Source organism: Diaporthe amygdali (genome assembly GCF_026229845.1).
Source record: "Diaporthe amygdali strain CAA958 chromosome Unknown NODE_22_length_803717_cov_65_427750, whole genome shotgun sequence".
NCBI lineage: Eukaryota > Fungi > Ascomycota > Sordariomycetes > Diaporthales > Diaporthaceae > Diaporthe > Diaporthe amygdali.
In genome coordinates, this window is record NW_026517042.1 from 261,951 (window position 1) to 278,757 (window position 16,807).

The 16,807-nt window shown below is 52.7% G+C and overlaps 4 protein-coding genes across 4 annotated transcripts; 1 reads left to right on the forward strand and 3 right to left on the reverse strand.

Moving 5' to 3' along the window:
• Window positions 1-7,016: 7,016 nt before the first annotated feature.
• J7T55_004553 (f-box domain containing protein) lies at window positions 7,017-8,668 on the reverse strand (the record flags this gene model as incomplete). Its single annotated transcript, XM_053130254.1, has 3 exons — window positions 7,017-7,966; window positions 8,045-8,422; window positions 8,500-8,668. The coding sequence occupies 3 exons, from the start codon at window positions 8,666-8,668 to the stop codon at window positions 7,017-7,019; spliced, it is 1,497 nt and encodes a 498-aa protein (XP_052991481.1).
• Window positions 8,669-9,443: 775 nt separating this feature from the next.
• J7T55_004554 (uncharacterized protein) lies at window positions 9,444-11,749 on the forward strand (the record flags this gene model as incomplete). Its single annotated transcript, XM_053130255.1, has 3 exons — window positions 9,444-9,446; window positions 9,606-10,322; window positions 10,385-11,749. 3 exons carry the CDS (start codon window positions 9,444-9,446, stop codon window positions 11,747-11,749), a joined length of 2,085 nt encoding a protein of 694 aa, XP_052991482.1.
• A 505-nt stretch (window positions 11,750-12,254) lies between these two features.
• Window positions 12,255-14,683, reverse strand: J7T55_004555 (phenol 2-monooxygenase; the record flags this gene model as incomplete). Its single annotated transcript, XM_053130258.1, has 3 exons — window positions 12,255-12,571; window positions 12,687-14,341; window positions 14,457-14,683. 3 exons carry the CDS (start codon window positions 14,681-14,683, stop codon window positions 12,255-12,257), a joined length of 2,199 nt encoding a protein of 732 aa, XP_052991483.1.
• Window positions 14,684-15,988: 1,305 nt separating this feature from the next.
• J7T55_004556 (uncharacterized protein) lies at window positions 15,989-16,732 on the reverse strand (the record flags this gene model as incomplete). Its single annotated transcript, XM_053130259.1, has 2 exons — window positions 15,989-16,270; window positions 16,343-16,732. The coding sequence occupies 2 exons, from the start codon at window positions 16,730-16,732 to the stop codon at window positions 15,989-15,991; spliced, it is 672 nt and encodes a 223-aa protein (XP_052991484.1).
• Window positions 16,733-16,807: the final 75 nt, after the last annotated feature.

A 16,807-nucleotide genomic window follows, 5' to 3' on the forward strand; every position in this document is an offset into this window, starting at 1 on the left:
ACCGACCACAACCTTCATAGAAAGAGAAGAAAGCCCCTCGAGCCTTTCTTTTCTCGTATGGGTATCACGCGGCTCCAACCTTTGCTCGTTGAGGTTTCTTTGCATCTTGAACAACGTCTGAGGGCTTTGAAGGGACAGCATACGGTCATTCGACTAGACCATGCCTTTTTAGCTTTTTCTGGCGATATAATTAGCCGGATATGCTTGGATGGTGCGGAATCGGATTTCAATTCTTTTTTGGATGATCAGAACTTCGCTCCAGACTGGTAGGTCTCAGTGTAACTTTACAACTTGGCAAATCTTCTTGACGGAAAAGCTGGTCTAATTATGACGACTAGGTACGATGTCATTCACGCGATTGTACGATCAATCCCTCTGTTCACAGGATTTCCCTGGATTGTACGGTGCGTAATTTCCTGTTCGTAATAAGAAAGCGTATACTGAATGATATATCAGAATCGTAACTGCTGTTCCAGAATCTTTCCTTCTCTGGGCTTTCCCGCAGGGCCAGATGTTCAATGTCTTTCATGATGTATGCCCCACCTCCCCCTAACATTTGTGACCTTCTTCGTCGGTGCTTTTCAATTTGTGGTTTTCGAAATTGACCATCTAACGATTTGAACCCATCAGAAAGCGAAACAGCATATCCGCAGAGCCATAGAAGACAGCCATGACAAAGAGGGGTTCTCGCTATTTCATCAAATCCTGCGGAATGACGAGATGCCAGTAGAAGAGCGCTCTGAAGAGCGTCTTGCAAAAGAGGCGCAAACACTTTTGGGCGCGGGCTCAGCTAGTACCGCGAGGACTATCGGATTTGCCTCATATTACATTCTGTCCCGAAGTGATGTGCGAGAGAGGCTCCAAGTTGAGCTTCGTGAGGTAATGGCAGATTGGCCTCAGAGAGTGCCTACATGGGCGGAGCTCGAGAAGATTTCATACCTGCAGGCTATTATCAAAGAGTCGCTGCGGTGAGTTTGCATTCATCCCGTACGGTGTGACCTTCCTAATATTTCGTTGCAGACTTAGTTATGGCGTGATGCATCGACTGCCGCGGGTTTCGCCGGATACTGCTATTCAGTACAAAGACTACACTATTCCGCCAGGTGTACGTTTGGTTCACTGCATTCTATCATCCAACATTGAAACTGACCCCGGTCCAGGTTCCAGTCGGGATGTCGGCCTACTTGATGCACTCAGATGCGAGCGTATACGAGTCCCCGTCTGAGTTTCATCCGGAGCGTTGGCTAAGCAAAGTCGAACCGGCTATGCACAGGAATTACGTTCCATTTTGCAGAGGATCTAGGAACTGTCTAGGCCAAAAGTCAGTTCCAATCCTGTCTTAGACCAAGGAATCCTGTGCCAGTTCTCCTCCAGGGGATGCTCCAGGGATGTAACAACAGCACAGAGCTTTGCTAATAAGACGAACCATTTAGTTTGGCCATGGCTGAGATGAGTCTCATTCTGGCTGTTCTTTATCGAGCCGGCGGACCGGAGCTGGAGCTTTACGAAACCGACGAGAGCGATGTCAAACATATTCACGACTTCCTCATTCCGCTTCCAAAAGTTAGTACGAAGGGTGTGAGAGCTTTGGTTCGTTGATCGGTTGGAACAATGGCGGAGGATGGCAGATGTTGAACGGAAAGGCATCGACGGACGAACGGAAAATTCTAAGTCTTTTGGAAACACATGTATCGTTATGCTTTCTAACAAGAAGAAGCTCAAGCTGTTCTTTTGAAATAGCCCTCTAGATATAGAGCCTCTTGTCGTAATATATCATCATACTACTCATCAGCTCGGCCAGTAGGCTCTTTACACATCTCCACGACTAAGCAGCTGCATGCAGTGTTCCACTGTACAGCCACATTCTTTATGCCGGCCTGACGGCTCTAGTGTTTGCATCCTGTCGATCGTCTATCAGGTGTATCAGAGCTGAATGATTAAGCTATGCAGCGATTTAAAGTACTGGAGCGTGTGATTTGTGGCTACAGGTAGGTCACCGCTTTCCTCAGAATGAAGGGAAGTATCAGCTTCTTTATTCAAGTGATGTGATGGATTGAAGCTTCTGAATTTGAGGCGCTTACCGACGCATATGTACCAAGATACCTAGATGTGCTGATTCACAGTCGCGATGATTGGAGAGAATATTCATGAGTGGCTGCATGGCAAGCCTTCGCATGTTCCTACACTGCCACATTTGTATCCCCTGACTCACAAGAGGATGACGCCCCCGCGAAAGTCCAAGTCATCTCTCCTCACTTGAAGCACATCATTTGATACTTCTTGCTAGATACCAACGATTCCAGAACCCCAACACCCCCAACACATGGCTGAAGCGTTAGGCGTATCTGCTGCAGTGGTTCAATTTGTGGATATTGGCTTGCGTCTCTGTCTCAGATTGCACTCCTTCTGCAGCGAAGTCCGCGATGTGCCCCAAAAGGTGAATGCCCTACAGAACCACCTGAAACAGCAGATCGAAGTGGCCTCAAGCATCCAGAATTCGGTCTTAGGGGCATCGGTTGCTGTAGATGACAGCTCCGAGGTTCTGTTGAAGTCAATCCTGGAGGATCAACGTCGAGTGATGGAGCATCTTTTCAATCTCTTGGAGTCTGTCACCAACAAGTCTGGCGATAACATCCTGCGCCGTAGCTGGAATGGCATACGAGCAATTGACAAGAAGAAGGATATCGAGTCCGCCTGCGATCAGCTTGAGGCCAAAATGAGGCTGCTATCGTCTTGGCTTGGGAATACCGCCATGTGAGCCAAGACCTTCGAAAGTGGTCTACCGACTGGAGGACCCTGAAATATCCCCTTTGCTGATTGTGCGCTATTAGCGGCCTATCTGTTCAAATCAAAAATATCACAACGAAGGGTGTCGAGCAGAATGTGGCCCTGTCTGGGAAAATCGATACTGCGTCAATGGAAGTGAGTGCTAAATTGGACGATATACCGAGGCTTTCCGAAGCAATTCAGAACAATTCTGCAATTATACGAACTGCTACAGCCTGCTACAACTCGGAACAAGGAGAGATACGGGCTCATCTAGAGAAGATAAGCAGGCGGAGTAGTATTACTCAGGATAACTCTGTTGTCACAAGGTCTACAGCCCTCCAAATGAGTGCAGAAACGACAGAAACTCTAGCCTTGGCGCGCCAAACAAGCGCTGATGTGCGGTGCTTAGCCGATGAATGGCGCACTCTAGGGACTTCGGTTTGTTGCATTCTCTCCCCAAAACAAAAGCGTACTGATCATAGTCGTTACAGCTTGCGAACTTCAACATCCTTCTGGGCGTGAATCCTGAGCTTGCAGACACAATTGCCCGCGCCGTCGCCAACGACCGACGAAACCCCGCCGGGTTTGAAGGAGACAGTGTCCGCAATATGTGTGAGACGTTCAGACAAATCCATCTGGACCCAGATGAGGGCATGCGCCTCTTCTCAACTGCCTCACCACGCCTAGAATGCACATGCAGGTCTTTCAGTCGCAGCAGTCAATACGAGCCTCTTTCTATTTTGCACTTTCGAAGAGTGTTCCGCCGGCGACACTTTGCCAGCTGTCCGAAGTCGAAGACATCCGATGACAGCCTAGAGTACACGATGAAAATCATCCCGCCGAGTTGGCTGCTATCACATACAATTCACCTCAGCTTGCAGATACGGATGACAGCCATTAAGGGAAACTTTTCGATCGCACCGGTCGTCTTCGGCGCTAGCCGACTTGTCGACCAGTATACATCACCCGCTTTCCAACTGCTCAATAACTTTGATAGAGATTATAGAGCTCTGCGAAGATCTCCAAATACTGGTGGCCATGGTATTGGTCACGGTCCCGGAATGGTCAAGGCCATGGAGAGTTCACTGCGGGACTTATTTGACAGTGGCCTCAGCTCACCCTTGGACAAAGACGAGACCGGTAGAACCATCCTTTATGTATGCCGATCCAACTCCCATGTGTTAGCAAACAGTATCACATTAACTCTTGTGTTATTAGGCCGTTCTTGAACTGTACCGTTGGTTTGGGTCCCCTGCGGATAGACGTGTTTCTCCAATAGGGAACAACAATGTCGAGTTCTTGTCTTTGATATGGTTCCTCCTGGAAAGGGGCTCCAATCCAAACGTGTTCTGCTCATCCCCGGATATCCGCACTAGCAATGTAGAAGGAACAGCAAGAGGGACAGCCATGGACATTTTCGCAGGCGAACTTTCCTTTCCAAATACGCACTTCGGATGCCCAGCAAGTGCTGCCTTGGTCTGCGACAAGATTGCGTCTGGAGGCGGCGAGTTTTCGCGCCATCTCATTTCCTACGCACCCCTGCATGACTACTATCACTGTGAGAATTTTCGACGAGAGCTCGGCGAGCTAAATATGTTTCCGGAACAGTTTGAGCGTAAGTGAATCGACATGCTTGGAGGAGATGTTACCTGAGCAATTTTTCCGCTGACGTGATGTGTTTACCATATAGTTTGCGAGTATAATGCGTTGATATCAGCAATACTACGGCGATCTGAATCCAGTCTACAACAAGCTTTGATCCGTTGCGACGTTAACCATAGATCCCCTGTAAACGGCATATGTGCTATGCATTTTGCAGCGACTTGGCCTACAGCACTGCGCACTCTGATCATAGCTGGTGCGGACGTCAATGTGGAAGATCATATTGGGCGACGTCCAATCGAGCTGTCAGTAGCGTTGGGAGCTGTGGAGGCCGTTCAACTGCTGATAGAGGCAGATTGCAGTCTTTTCACGGCAGAGTCCCATCGTGGTCTTCTCAAAGAGTGTCTACTGTTTGAAGAGGGGGAAAAAAGGGGGCGTATCTTAGCTCTCATTGTCCAAGCTCTGATCGATCGGCATACACGCCTGCTGAATTGGACTTTATCTGTTCTAACGCCGTCATCTGGGCTGTACAGCAAAATCGTCCCAGGCCAACTTCAGCAGTCATTGTTACCGGAAATGTACGAAGAAATACGTCGACAAGGTCACGAATGCCCGGTTGCACTGGAACTGGACTTTAAGGGACACTATCAGACAGGAGACCTACATTCAGAGATTCGCATACCGATCTCTACAGCCGAGCAGCTCTGGAATGGGGGGTTTCAAGAACTTGAAGAACCTTACGATGTGTGCGGCCCTGCATTGACACCAATTCTGGAGGCCTGGTATAATGCAGATTTCGACATCTTGCAGTGGCTGATAACCAAAGGAGCTTCGCCGTTCTCCAAACATGCCCAAACGGGAGGTTCTGGCTTGCATATGTTTGCTCACAGGCTTCAGTACCCTGGATTTTATTTCCAACACGAGATCTCGGGCGTCCCATCTGATACTGTCCGGATGACCGAATTGATGTCAGACGAAAGCGCGTGGCGAGATTCTTGTTCTTGTTTATGTTCAACAAGAGGCTGTCAGCCGGTCACGATATTTCTGAAAGGCACTTACCTCCATCTTCAAAAACTTAAACACATCCGATATCAGCTGCGCAAGTTCTGGGAGAAGTTACCGCCACCACCAGGCAAAGAATTGCTCCAGGCCGAAGCAGCACTGCGGTTCTTCGCCTTTGCACAGTCAGAAGCCCGTCATCTCGCAAGCTGCTGTTCCCTGGGACAACTTGGTGAGAGGGACCTGTCGACGTGTCTGTCGGAACGCTGGCATGAGGCACACATATCGGCTGAAGATCCAACAGTTGAACACGATCGCCAGATGATTGAAGAGAAAATGCAGTTCTTTCGTCAGAAGATGCTATACTGCGGTTGCCCACTACTCGACAAGCCGGCTTGTGTCGTCTCCCAGGTTACTTGTCCGTTGGGATAGAATTCATTAGGAGTCAAAGAGCACTCTAGGGGACCGTACAATTGGTCGACAACATGTGGGTTCAGCAACAGCTCGTGCTCAAGTATATGGCACATCCTACAAGATTGTACTTCACTGCGTATCCAACGGACCTGCCCAGATACATTATGGTGGAGACGAAAGATCGGTCATGCTTTCTTTGAAATTGTCTGCAGAGCCGGCGCCGTGCGACTGCAAGATCTGCGGGCCAGAAATGTGGCCAGAGGAGCAAAGGTGTCGCAGTAGAAAATACCGGGCATAGGCCCAGATATGAAAGGTAGCTGGGGCGCTTGCCACAGAAGGGGCCCGTACAGGCACGATGGGTCACTTTGCCACTTTTCGCATTGCTCTATTTTCTTTATTATCAATCACTTAATAACGACCCGTCGAATACTTGGAATGATCTGAATGTGAAAAAAGACAGAAAGGCTTGCGGGCACAGAAGTCCACGACAACTGACCGGTAAGGCATCCTTGAGGCTGTCGACGTTGCTTGCGGGATCAGCACCACTTGTCAGAAGCGTGGCTGGATTCCCATAGATGCGTGTCAGAGGCGACGTAATGCTAGAATAGCCTCGATTACGCCCGACGCAATTGCGCTCCTACGTATGAAAGAACTTTAATAGGCTCTCTTCGAGTATTCTAAAAGGTCTCTCGGCTTATTTTGTGGTATGTAAAATGAGTCCATGCGTTGATTGTCGTTGCTCGTCATGTCCACATACCCTCCTACCTCTGCCTCCTTCAGGTCTGCCTGCCCTGCCTTGGCACGCCGCGTGCGGGCGAGGATATTCTTGAATTCAGCAAGGACACAGCCACGCAGTTGCCTTTTTTTTTTTCTCTCTCACCGGAATAGGGAGGTCTTTTCGGACCCAGGTGTTTATGGAGGGCTTTTTACTTCCGCATCTGAAAGGCCGCAATTCTATAAAACTAGCGCTTAAAGTCAAAAGAAAACATTACCACATGAAAGTGGATGCTCTCAATTTGTCTAATTTAACGGAGGTGCTAGCTGACCAAGGTCATGAACAAATAGCAAATCTGTTACTGCTGCGGTGGTGAGCCCTTTCTGTCAAACAGTCGACGAGAAAAGGCATGTGATTGCCGCATAAGGACGTAAAGCTATCATTCACCATGAGCGCCTTGTGTTAATGGCATGAGTGCCCTAGTGAAATGCTAGCGCGTGTTCCCTCAATGTCATGATCACTGATTGTCTTCAGAGTTCCCATCGTCTTCAGAGAGACCCTCGCTATCTTCATCAGTGTCAAGCTCTGAATCAACGTAGATCTCGCCGTCCTCGTCCACCACATCACCATCACCAAGACCTTGCGATTTATGCCAACGAATGTCCGTCCAGGTGTTGTCAGCAAGCCGCCTCAACGAGGCAGTATCAGTGATCTGAATGCTAGCGAAGACAGTATACTCTGAGGGGACGGCTTCGTTGCAAAAAACAATGGTGTTTGAACCGTGAGATGTTTCTTCCATGAGTCGGCTTAGTTCGACTTTCTTGATATTTTGATTTGTGGCATGTAGGTTGCGGATGAACCTAGCCCACAGGCAGTCATCATTGTCCTCGATATCGGACTCATGCGAATCGGAGGTGGCCTCCGCGTCCCGCAAACAAATATCCCTGATGCTAATGCACTCTAGACGGGTGAATTTCTTCAGGAGCCTGCGGAAAATAACCGGGCTTGTTTTGACGTTTCCAAGGTCAAGCCTTCGTAAGGGCAGCGTGATAGGAGCTGGGTTCCCCGGACCCCAGGGCAAATTTGGTGGTGGAATAGTATTTGGCTCAAGTCCAAGCCATGCGATCAGCTTCGAGGGAGAAGATCGGTGTGAAGCTCCAATGTTGGGATAGAAGTTCAACCTCAGCCACGTGATGCTAGGTGTAAGTCCCAGAAAACGTCGAAGATGAGTCGTGGCGGGGTCGAAAAAGTCGCGCTTAGGCATGGTTACTTGAACGTGTGAGAGACCAGACAAATGTGGGCAGTGCGAGTTCAGATCGAGGTGCAGCTTAGTGAGACCACGAAGAGCAGCGGCGAGCTGACTGCCTGGAACACCCGAGAGACTGAATGCGTCGTCTCCAAGTGCGAAATGATGGTTTCGGAGGATGACTTCTAGACTTTGCACTCCCGTGGTGGAGCATCGGCCAACTGCCGTAATAGCGACGAGAAATACTGTGTCAACAAAGTTGGAAGGACGGTTGACGCTCAAGAGCCAGTGATTCTCACGGGGCCACTGTTGGTAATGGGACGAGCCATAGCTTCGCCATTGAGGGGATGGATTCCGTGGGACTGCGTCCCGATACCGAGTCGGAGAATTGAAATCACGAAGGTCGATTGTCCGGAGATTCGGCAGATTGACCAGTGCTCTTGACAACATATCCACTGCGCCACCTCCATAGAGAAGGGCCTGCTGTGTGCAGTCAGCAGATCGCCATCGATCGAACTCGGCGAGAGGCTGCAGATTCTGCGCAGCGGAACTAAAAGCTCGATCGAGGTTGAAAGCTCGAAACTCATCAAGGCCAATAATAAGGTGGCTGATAACCTTGGACAGGGCGTCATGCTGTGAGATGTCGACCAGGGTTTGTAAGGAGAATTGGTCAATCACTATGTTATAGCGTATTAGTGTGATATCTTTGCAACCCAATAGGATACACAGGCAGGCAGAAGGGTAGGTTGCCTACTGAACTGTCTCTTCTTGAAGAAGCAATTGGCCCAATATGGGAAGGTTTTGGCTTCCAGCTCCTTGCAGGCCAGGCGAAGGCTGTTGAAATCCTGTGTGGGCAATGAGGTGGCCACGTTGTCGAGAAGTTCCCGGGGAAGCTTCACAAGTTCTGAAACTTGGGACGCCATATTGACGAGGGCAGCAATGCGTGTCTGTTGCAGCTGTCAAGGTCGTTCGTTCACGGAGGTGTTTGAGGGGACACTGCTAGTCCAGTCGGAATGGGGATGGGCCCTCGGCGAATGATAGTGAGCAAGGGCACTGGCTGCCCGTGATCTTGGAGGGAATGGGGGCGTCTGAGGCGCTGGCCTTCTCGGTTGTGGAGGAGAGGAGAGAGGGACAGAAACCTTGATAGGTAGGCAGTCCACGATCTTGAAAGGAGTGTCGCAGTGTCTCCCAAGATCCAGTCACAGATGGAAGCGACAACCTCACCTTAAGCTCCAGGCAGATCAAGGCTGCAGTATCCAGCTTTCAACGTGCAGCGTTGGGCAGACACGTGAGGACGTGACTTGAATGGGAGCACCCAAGAGCGTTTGTCCCCAGGCAGGGGTGAGGGGCCAGTAGCGGGATGGGAGCTGTTGCCTGCTGCAGCCTGCGACTTAACGCCCAAAAGGGAAAGGGCGGCACAAAGCCACTGCAGGCAGGAACGCGGTCGCGCTCAGCATCAACGACAATGCCTCATTTCTCTCATCTCTCTCTCGGTCGGTGGTTGTTCCATTTGAAAATGGCTTTCTCCCCTTGTATTTGACCTTCGACTTCCGCCTCGACTTTCTTCACCAATCACTTCGACTTTCCACACTCCATCTTCCATCTTCCTTCCTACCCACCGTGAGTCTGTCTGCATTCGACCAGCCTCACCAACTTCGCCCTTGGATGGGACAGAACCAGCTGCCATCACCAGTCCCGATGGTCGGTTGAATCAACTCCGATTCATCACTTCTCAGCACACCACGCAACCTCACCTCGGTCCCAAAGGTAGTCTATGCACTTGCATCCTTCCCTTGCCTGCAATGGTCCTTCTAGCCAGGGGAATATTACATGATCGACCATTGCTAACTTGTCTCGCAGGCCGCTCGACACCCCCAAATGCCACCTCGAGCAAAGAAGGCTGCGGCCTCTGTGCCTCCAGCAACTGCAGCACTGCCACTTGACAGCTGTGTGATCGCTTTTAGTGGAAAGTTCACCGGCTACAAGCAATCCGCTCTGGAAGACAAGGCTGCCGCTTTGGGAGCACAACCCGTGAAGAGCGTCACTGCAAACACGACTCACCTTGTCACCACACAAGCTGACTACGACAAGAAATGCACCAAAGTCTGGCAAGCAAAGGATCGTAGCGGCATCTTCATCGTCAGCCTTGACTGGCTGCTTGACTCTGAGCAGTCCAATGCACAGCAATCTGAGGCCCAGTACCTCTTTGATGCCTCACAGAATGGAACCAACAATAGCAACAACCCTGTTGCAGCTCCTACCAATCCTGCCCCCACACAGACTGCTCCTGCCCAAAGCAATCCTTCCAAAAAGCGGCAGGCGTCACCTATTGCCATCAGCTCGAGCCCCGCGCCCACGGCCAAGAAAACCAAGCTCGAAACAGTTGCCCAAAATGGCAAGGCTGCTGTCGTGGGCAAAGAGCAGATCGCCAAGTCGTGGGATGTCCAAGTACCTGTTGATGAGGGCTTCCCTCTTGCTGGATATGGGGTGCACGTCGACGATGATAGTGTCATCTGGGACGCCTCTCTAAATCAGACTAATGCAGGCGCCAATAACAATAAGTTCTATCGAATTCAAGTAAGCATTTACAGCATGCGCATTGTCTGAGTTTGCGAGTGACCTCGACTAATATGTCCTAGGTCCTTGTTTCCTCTGGAGATGCCAAAACCTGGACCAGATGGGGTCGTGTTGGCGAACGGGGTCTTAGTAAGATCCTTGGAAACGGCTCCCTCACAGATGCAAAGAAGCAGTTCGAGAAGAAGTTCAAGGAGAAGTCTGGAATGCTCTGGGAAAACCGAGCGAACGATCCCTTGCCCGGGAAATATGTTTTTCTTGAGAAGAGCTACCAGCCGGACACTGATTCAGAGGACGAGAAACCGGCTGATGGCAAGGAGGACACCCGAGCAGGCCCGCCTCCATGCACTCTTGAGCCTGATGTCCAAAAGCTGATGGAGCTCATTTTCAACCAGAGGTTCTTCGCTGCCGCGATGACGGAAATGAATTATGACTTGAACAAACTCCCCTTGGGAAAACTCAGCAAGGCTACCATCATGCGTGGTTTCCAAACACTGAAGGACCTCTCGGATCGCATCGACAACCCTGCTGCTGCTGTTGGAAACTCGATGTCCACCGAGGACCTCTCCAATCGATATTACTCTCTTATTCCGCACAGCTTCGGCCGCAATCGACCGCCAATCATCAATTCTCAGGACATGGTCAAACGGGAAATAGAACTTCTCGAGACCTTGGCCGACATGAAGGATGCCACCAATATCCTGAAGGCAGAAATTGATGAGCGCAACAGCTTGCATCCCCTGGACAGACAGTATCGTGGCCTCGGAATGGAAGAAATGACCGTTTTGGACCCCAGCGGAGCTGAGTTCAAGTCTCTTGAAGAGTACCTCGTCAACACGCGTGGTCACACGCATGCGGTTAACTACAGCGTCGAGAACATCTTCCGCATTGAGCGCCGGGGTGAGAGAGACAGGTTCATCGCTGACAAGATTTCTGACCGCCGTCTGCTATGGCATGGAAGCCGTGCCACCAACTTCGGTGGAATCTTGAGCCAAGGCCTTCGAATTGCACCTCCAGAGGCGCCGGCTACAGGATACATGTTTGACAAAGGAATCTATCTCGCGGACATGAGCAGCAAGAGCATCAACTATTGCATCCCCAGTATCTCTGACGGTACAGCTCTTCTCCTGTTGTGCGAGGCTGAGCTGGGCGACCCCATGCAAGAGCTCACCAACGCCGAGTACAATGCAGCGAGCCATGCCAAAGCCAAGGGCCTGTGGTCAACTTTTGGCAAGGGCATGACTGGACCGCCAAAGTGGAAAGATGCGGCATGTGTCCATCCATCCATGAAGGGCATCAAGATGCCAGACACCAGCCAAGACCGACCAGGCCCGACGGGTGTTCCAGGAGCCTATTTAATGTACAACGAGTACATCGCGTATGACATCTCGCAGGTCCGCCTGCGATATCTCTTCCGAGTCAAGGTCTGACGAGAATAGATGAGACCTTTTTCTTTTGTGCAATCGGTGCACTATCTATGATTGTGAGGTACGCGCATCTTGCCCGTTATCACTTCATACTCTGGCTGGGAAAACATTGGGGTGGCTACTTGGAAGGCAAGACAAAAGTTTTGGGTGGGTCAACACCAGACGAGGTCAGGGAGCGCCCTGGCGATTTTTACGGGACTTTTTTGACCCATGTATGGCAGGTGCTTCTTTTGTCAGCTGAAAATTCCATAGCGGACCCAATTTAAGTCTATCGTCATAGTCTCTGTTGTCCTTTGTGTGAAGCCTATCCAATTTACAAGTCCTGTCTGGTGACTCCTAGTGAACGTCCACCTGTACCACCCTCAGGTTTTTGGCACCAAACATCTCAGCTTAGGGCAAGCAATCTTCGCCACAATCTTAACAGATACCTAGGTAATACACTGGCGAGTAAGTGCCCACTGCAATGATGTGAATTCCATCATCCGCACCACCACCACCACCACCATCCTCAAGCGTCTGGCACCTGCAAGAAGCCGTCAAAGTACGCGTCCAGCCACCGGGCGGCCTCGCGGCCCGTCTCGACGGCGTCGTCGGCGACGCCGCCGGGGGTCATGTCCCACCTGCGGACGGCGCCGACGTAGCCGTCGGGCCGCACGTTGACGATGGCGACCTCGCCGTCCTGCAGCGGCGCGCCCAGGTACTTCTCCGTGCACGTCAGCCCCCGCGTGTCCAGGTCCGGCATGTCGTCCAGGTAGATGGTCCAGGGCGAGCGGGAGAGGATCGCGGGCAGGTCTGAGATCTCGAAGAGGTGCTTTGATGTTGATGCTGCGGCGGCGGATTAGCTTACTTCACGGATTGTGTGGTGCAGTGCGATGGTGATTTCTTTTTGTAAAGAGGGAGAGTGGATAGGGGTCAGGCTCAGTCGCGAGTGGGAACTTACTGATCAGTGCAAAGGCGAATAACTGGCTCACTGCGATGTACCGCTCCGGCCGCTTGAAAATGTCCTCATGGCTCGGCACCCTCGGCCGCTCGAGGTAGCTCTTGCCCGCCGCGGCGGACAGCCGGTGGATCAGGCTCTCGGGCTCGGCAATAGCGCCGCACAGCGACACCAGAAACGCGGCCGCCGGCGCAGACAGGATATCTGGGATGAAGAAGTACAGCCTGAATTGGCCCAGCACGGGAATGTCGAGCTGGACGTCGACAGGGTTAGCGTCGATATACCGAGAAACTTTGCCCGGCGGTAGCGTGCACCCAGGCCTCGCGCCCAGTTTCTGGTGGCCGGCGCCTGCGCCCGTCGATCCCTCCTCCGAGCCTTTTTCATCGTCGAAGCCCTCGGGCTCACGGTTCAGTGCGTTCGGGGCGTACTCGCACCCCACGCCGGAGATGAACCGCACGTTCTTGCGAAAGTTGTCCGCCAGCGCGGCCGGGTTGCCGCGCGACATCTCCTGCGCGTGCGTGAAGTCGAAGGCGACCAGATCGCGCGCGATCTTCTGCCGCTCCCAGGAGTACGAATCAAGGAGGACCGAGGGTTTTGCCAGGCCGCGGATCGCGAGATTCAGCTTCCAGGCCAGATTCCAGCTGTCGTGCAGCGCCGTGTTCATGCCCTGCGCGGCCTTGGGGGAGTGCGTGTGGGCCGCATCGCCGGCGATAAAGATCCTTTGTTCGCCGTCGGTATCGATGTCGATGGCTTCGTTGATTGTGGCGGGCGTTGGCGTCTGCTGTCTGCCTGACCCCGGCGGCATGGGCACGGCGGAGGAGAACTTGGGCGCGACCCGTTGTGAGACGCGGTACTGGCCGAACCACTCGACACTCTTCCATCGGATCCGGTAGGGGAGAAGGATCTGCGCCGCCCGGCGCATGATGGCGGCTTGGACTCGCGCAGGGTTCGAGTTGGCGCTTATGTCGGAGTCTGGTCTCATCTCGATGTACAGCCGTGTCATGTCCCGCTCCCTCGGGATGATCAACACACTACCGTACTGCTCGGAGAAGACGACGCATTTGGTCCAAATATCGGGGAAGTTGGTCTCGACATCACCGTCGAGAACTCCCCAGACGGACATCTCATCCGGGTCGTCCCGAGCGCCTGGGTCGGACGGGCCAACAATCAACTTCCGCACCCGTGAGTGCGCCCCGTCGCAGCCGACGAGGTAGGTCGTATCGAAAGACCTCAGGTCGCGCGTGACATTGAACGCACTGCTGACCTCCATGGTGCCGTCATCCTTGACGCTGACGGAGTCGAGCTTGTGGCATCTCCGCACACTGATGCCGCGCTTGGCGAGGTCCGAGGCGAAGGCCTTCTCCACCATGCCCTGGTGGCCGATGAGGACGAACGGGTCGACCAGGTCGACAATGAAGGCGGGGTAGTGGATTTCTCTGCCCACGCGGCGCAGTTCGGGCTCATGTGACGAGGACATGGACTGCCACATGGTGATGTCGTAGATCTTGACACTCTGCTGGAGCAGGGTGTCGGCCAGACCGAGCATGCGCAGCGTCTCGATGGTCTTGGGCTGGAGGCCGTCTGCCCGACCGACGGGTGTCTGGTCGGCGCGCTCGTCCAGGATGAGCGGCCTGATGCCGAATCGAGCGAGAACCAGGCTTGTGCATGTCAGTATGGCTGAGTCTACACCACCCTCAGAGTGGGAAAGGTAAGTGCCGGGATGGGACGCAACTGGATTAAGATTAAGTAAGAGGTGGTGGTGGTGCTCCATACCCGAGCATGAGTCCGGCCGGGCCGGCGCCGACAATGCATACGTCGTGTCGCTCCGAGTTGGACTGGTGCCTCGCGAGCAGGGGCATTATGTTGACGGGGGCATTCTCGTTGATGGGCTCCGGGCGCGGGGTGGCCTCGTCGTCGTGGCCATTGACGAGGGTATCCGTGTCCATGTCCACATCGCCGTCGCTGCTCCCGCCCAGAGGGCTCGACGCACCGTTGGACATGTCTCGATCTCACGGGGTCCGCATAGGACCAGGACTGGGTGGGAAGCAGGTGGGAGGGCGGAACTGCGGGTCTGCCTGCTCGTTGCTTCTGTTTATGTGAGGCAGGAGGACGGGGGACAGGGACGGGGACGGGGACGGGATATTTTGGAAGTGGAAATGATGCATGTGAGGCATCGCCGACGAGATTCACAGATTTTCGCATGCGAGCTGCAGGCAGTGTGTCACAGTGGAGACTTTTCTCCAAGCTTCAAGGTGCGGAGGCCCAGGAGGCCCTGTCCCTGTGCCGCTCATGTGCTGCCCCCCATGTTGCGGACCCGCTTCCCCTGTCGGAAGCTACCGATAGCTGCGGGACGGGCCTAGCTGGGTGTGGGCACCCCCCCCTCGAGCCCCCCAAAGACGCGCCATCCATCCTGACCGCCTACGGGTTGGTTGTATGGATGGATGGATGGATGGATGACTGCCTGCACATGGCCCTCAACTTTAATCATCCTGCCCTACCCAAAGGCCACGAATAGCTGCACAGAAAGATGTCCAACAGATGGAGAACTCAAGCATTGCCGCATACATAGACCGGCTAGTATCAAACTTTCAGCACGGCATTCTCTGCCCTAGCTCCAGCTCCAGGATTCCTGCTTAGCATGTCCTACTCCAACATTCGAATAATTATTTGAACAGGAATAGAACATTCAGAACATCCAATCAAGTTGCTTATCAAATTGATTGCCACTGTCAAAACCCATGACACGTCTCTTTGTTGAAGCTGCCACAAAACACATAGGCAACGCGTGTGATACTCAATCGTACGATCATGACTCACCTGGCACCTACGTGCTGCCGGCGCATTATCGCTGTCACCCTACTATTTCATCATCTCGCCTTGCTAGCACACATCTCAGGTAGTACCCTCTGCGGTGCCATCTGCCCGTCATGCTGCCCCCTACCTTGCCGAGGTGCCACAATCACCATCCGCTTCCGCACCATGGGCACCAATCGGCAACCTTCCATTTGTCTACCCTGGCACTGTTCTAGACCTGGCGTGTGGGGAGAGTGAAGGTAGGCTTTATTCTTTGACAGGCACTTCTTGTAGCCACAAGTCTTTGTACTCAAATGGAAATTGGACATGGTCACGAAAGCTGGGAGTTTGCAAAACGCAATGCCGGGTGTATTAGTTTACTCCTGCCGTCTTAATAAAGACTCGAAGCTGGGTCATTCCATCCTGCCCTCCAAATCGCCACTCGAGCTCACGATGAAACCCTTAACCTCATAGTAGCCCTCACCTCCTTCCAAAAAAGAAACCACTCCAAACTAAGCATCCGGGGGAGGCAGTCCCTTGGCACAGTCCGGGCAAGGCCCCTTGATGGGCCGCGCCTGGACCTCCCAGGCCTGCAACTCGTTAGGAGGACCAAAACAGGGAAGCTTGTGCTCGAAGATACCGCCGTATGGACACCACATGGTGATGACCAAGGCCCCGATGCAGTTGTCGTATTTTCCACGCATGTCGTAGGTGTCATTCGGGCCGAGGTACGTCATCTGCGCCATGATGCTGTACGTGCCGTTGGTGTAGTTGTCAGACTTGCAGTGGGTGTACTACGTATTGGGAAGCGATATGTTAGGACACACTACCAGAGAGACCCCGGAGGCGCGGCTGGGTGGACTTACCGGTATGTCGCGGGTCAAAATCGTCTCGCTGATCTCCCAGCAAAGATCCCCGAAAATATCGTACAGCCACAGGTATGAGTCTGTGTCATTCTTGTTCAGGATGTCGGTCCACGGCACCAAGGCTGAGCTGTCATTCACTGTGTGGGGAAAGGTAGAAGCGTTGTAGCAGCTGCCGGTGTCGTTGGCCTGGAGAGTCGAGACTTTGCGGGTACCGATGGATCCTCGGGTGCCAGGCGCAGCGACAATCGCGTGCTGGAAAGTGGAGGAGGCGACAGTGCTGAGGAAGGTACTGGCCAAAATCAAGGCCGTGGCGTGGATTTCCGCCGCTCCAAGTGCCATGTTGACCATGGTGGCCAAGAGGATGGCAATCACAGCTTGGAATGATTGCATCTTGGATGAATACGTGGTTTAAGTTGTTGTATGCTTTCTTTTTGTGTGAAGTCAGCTTGGTTTCTTCTTGATGCT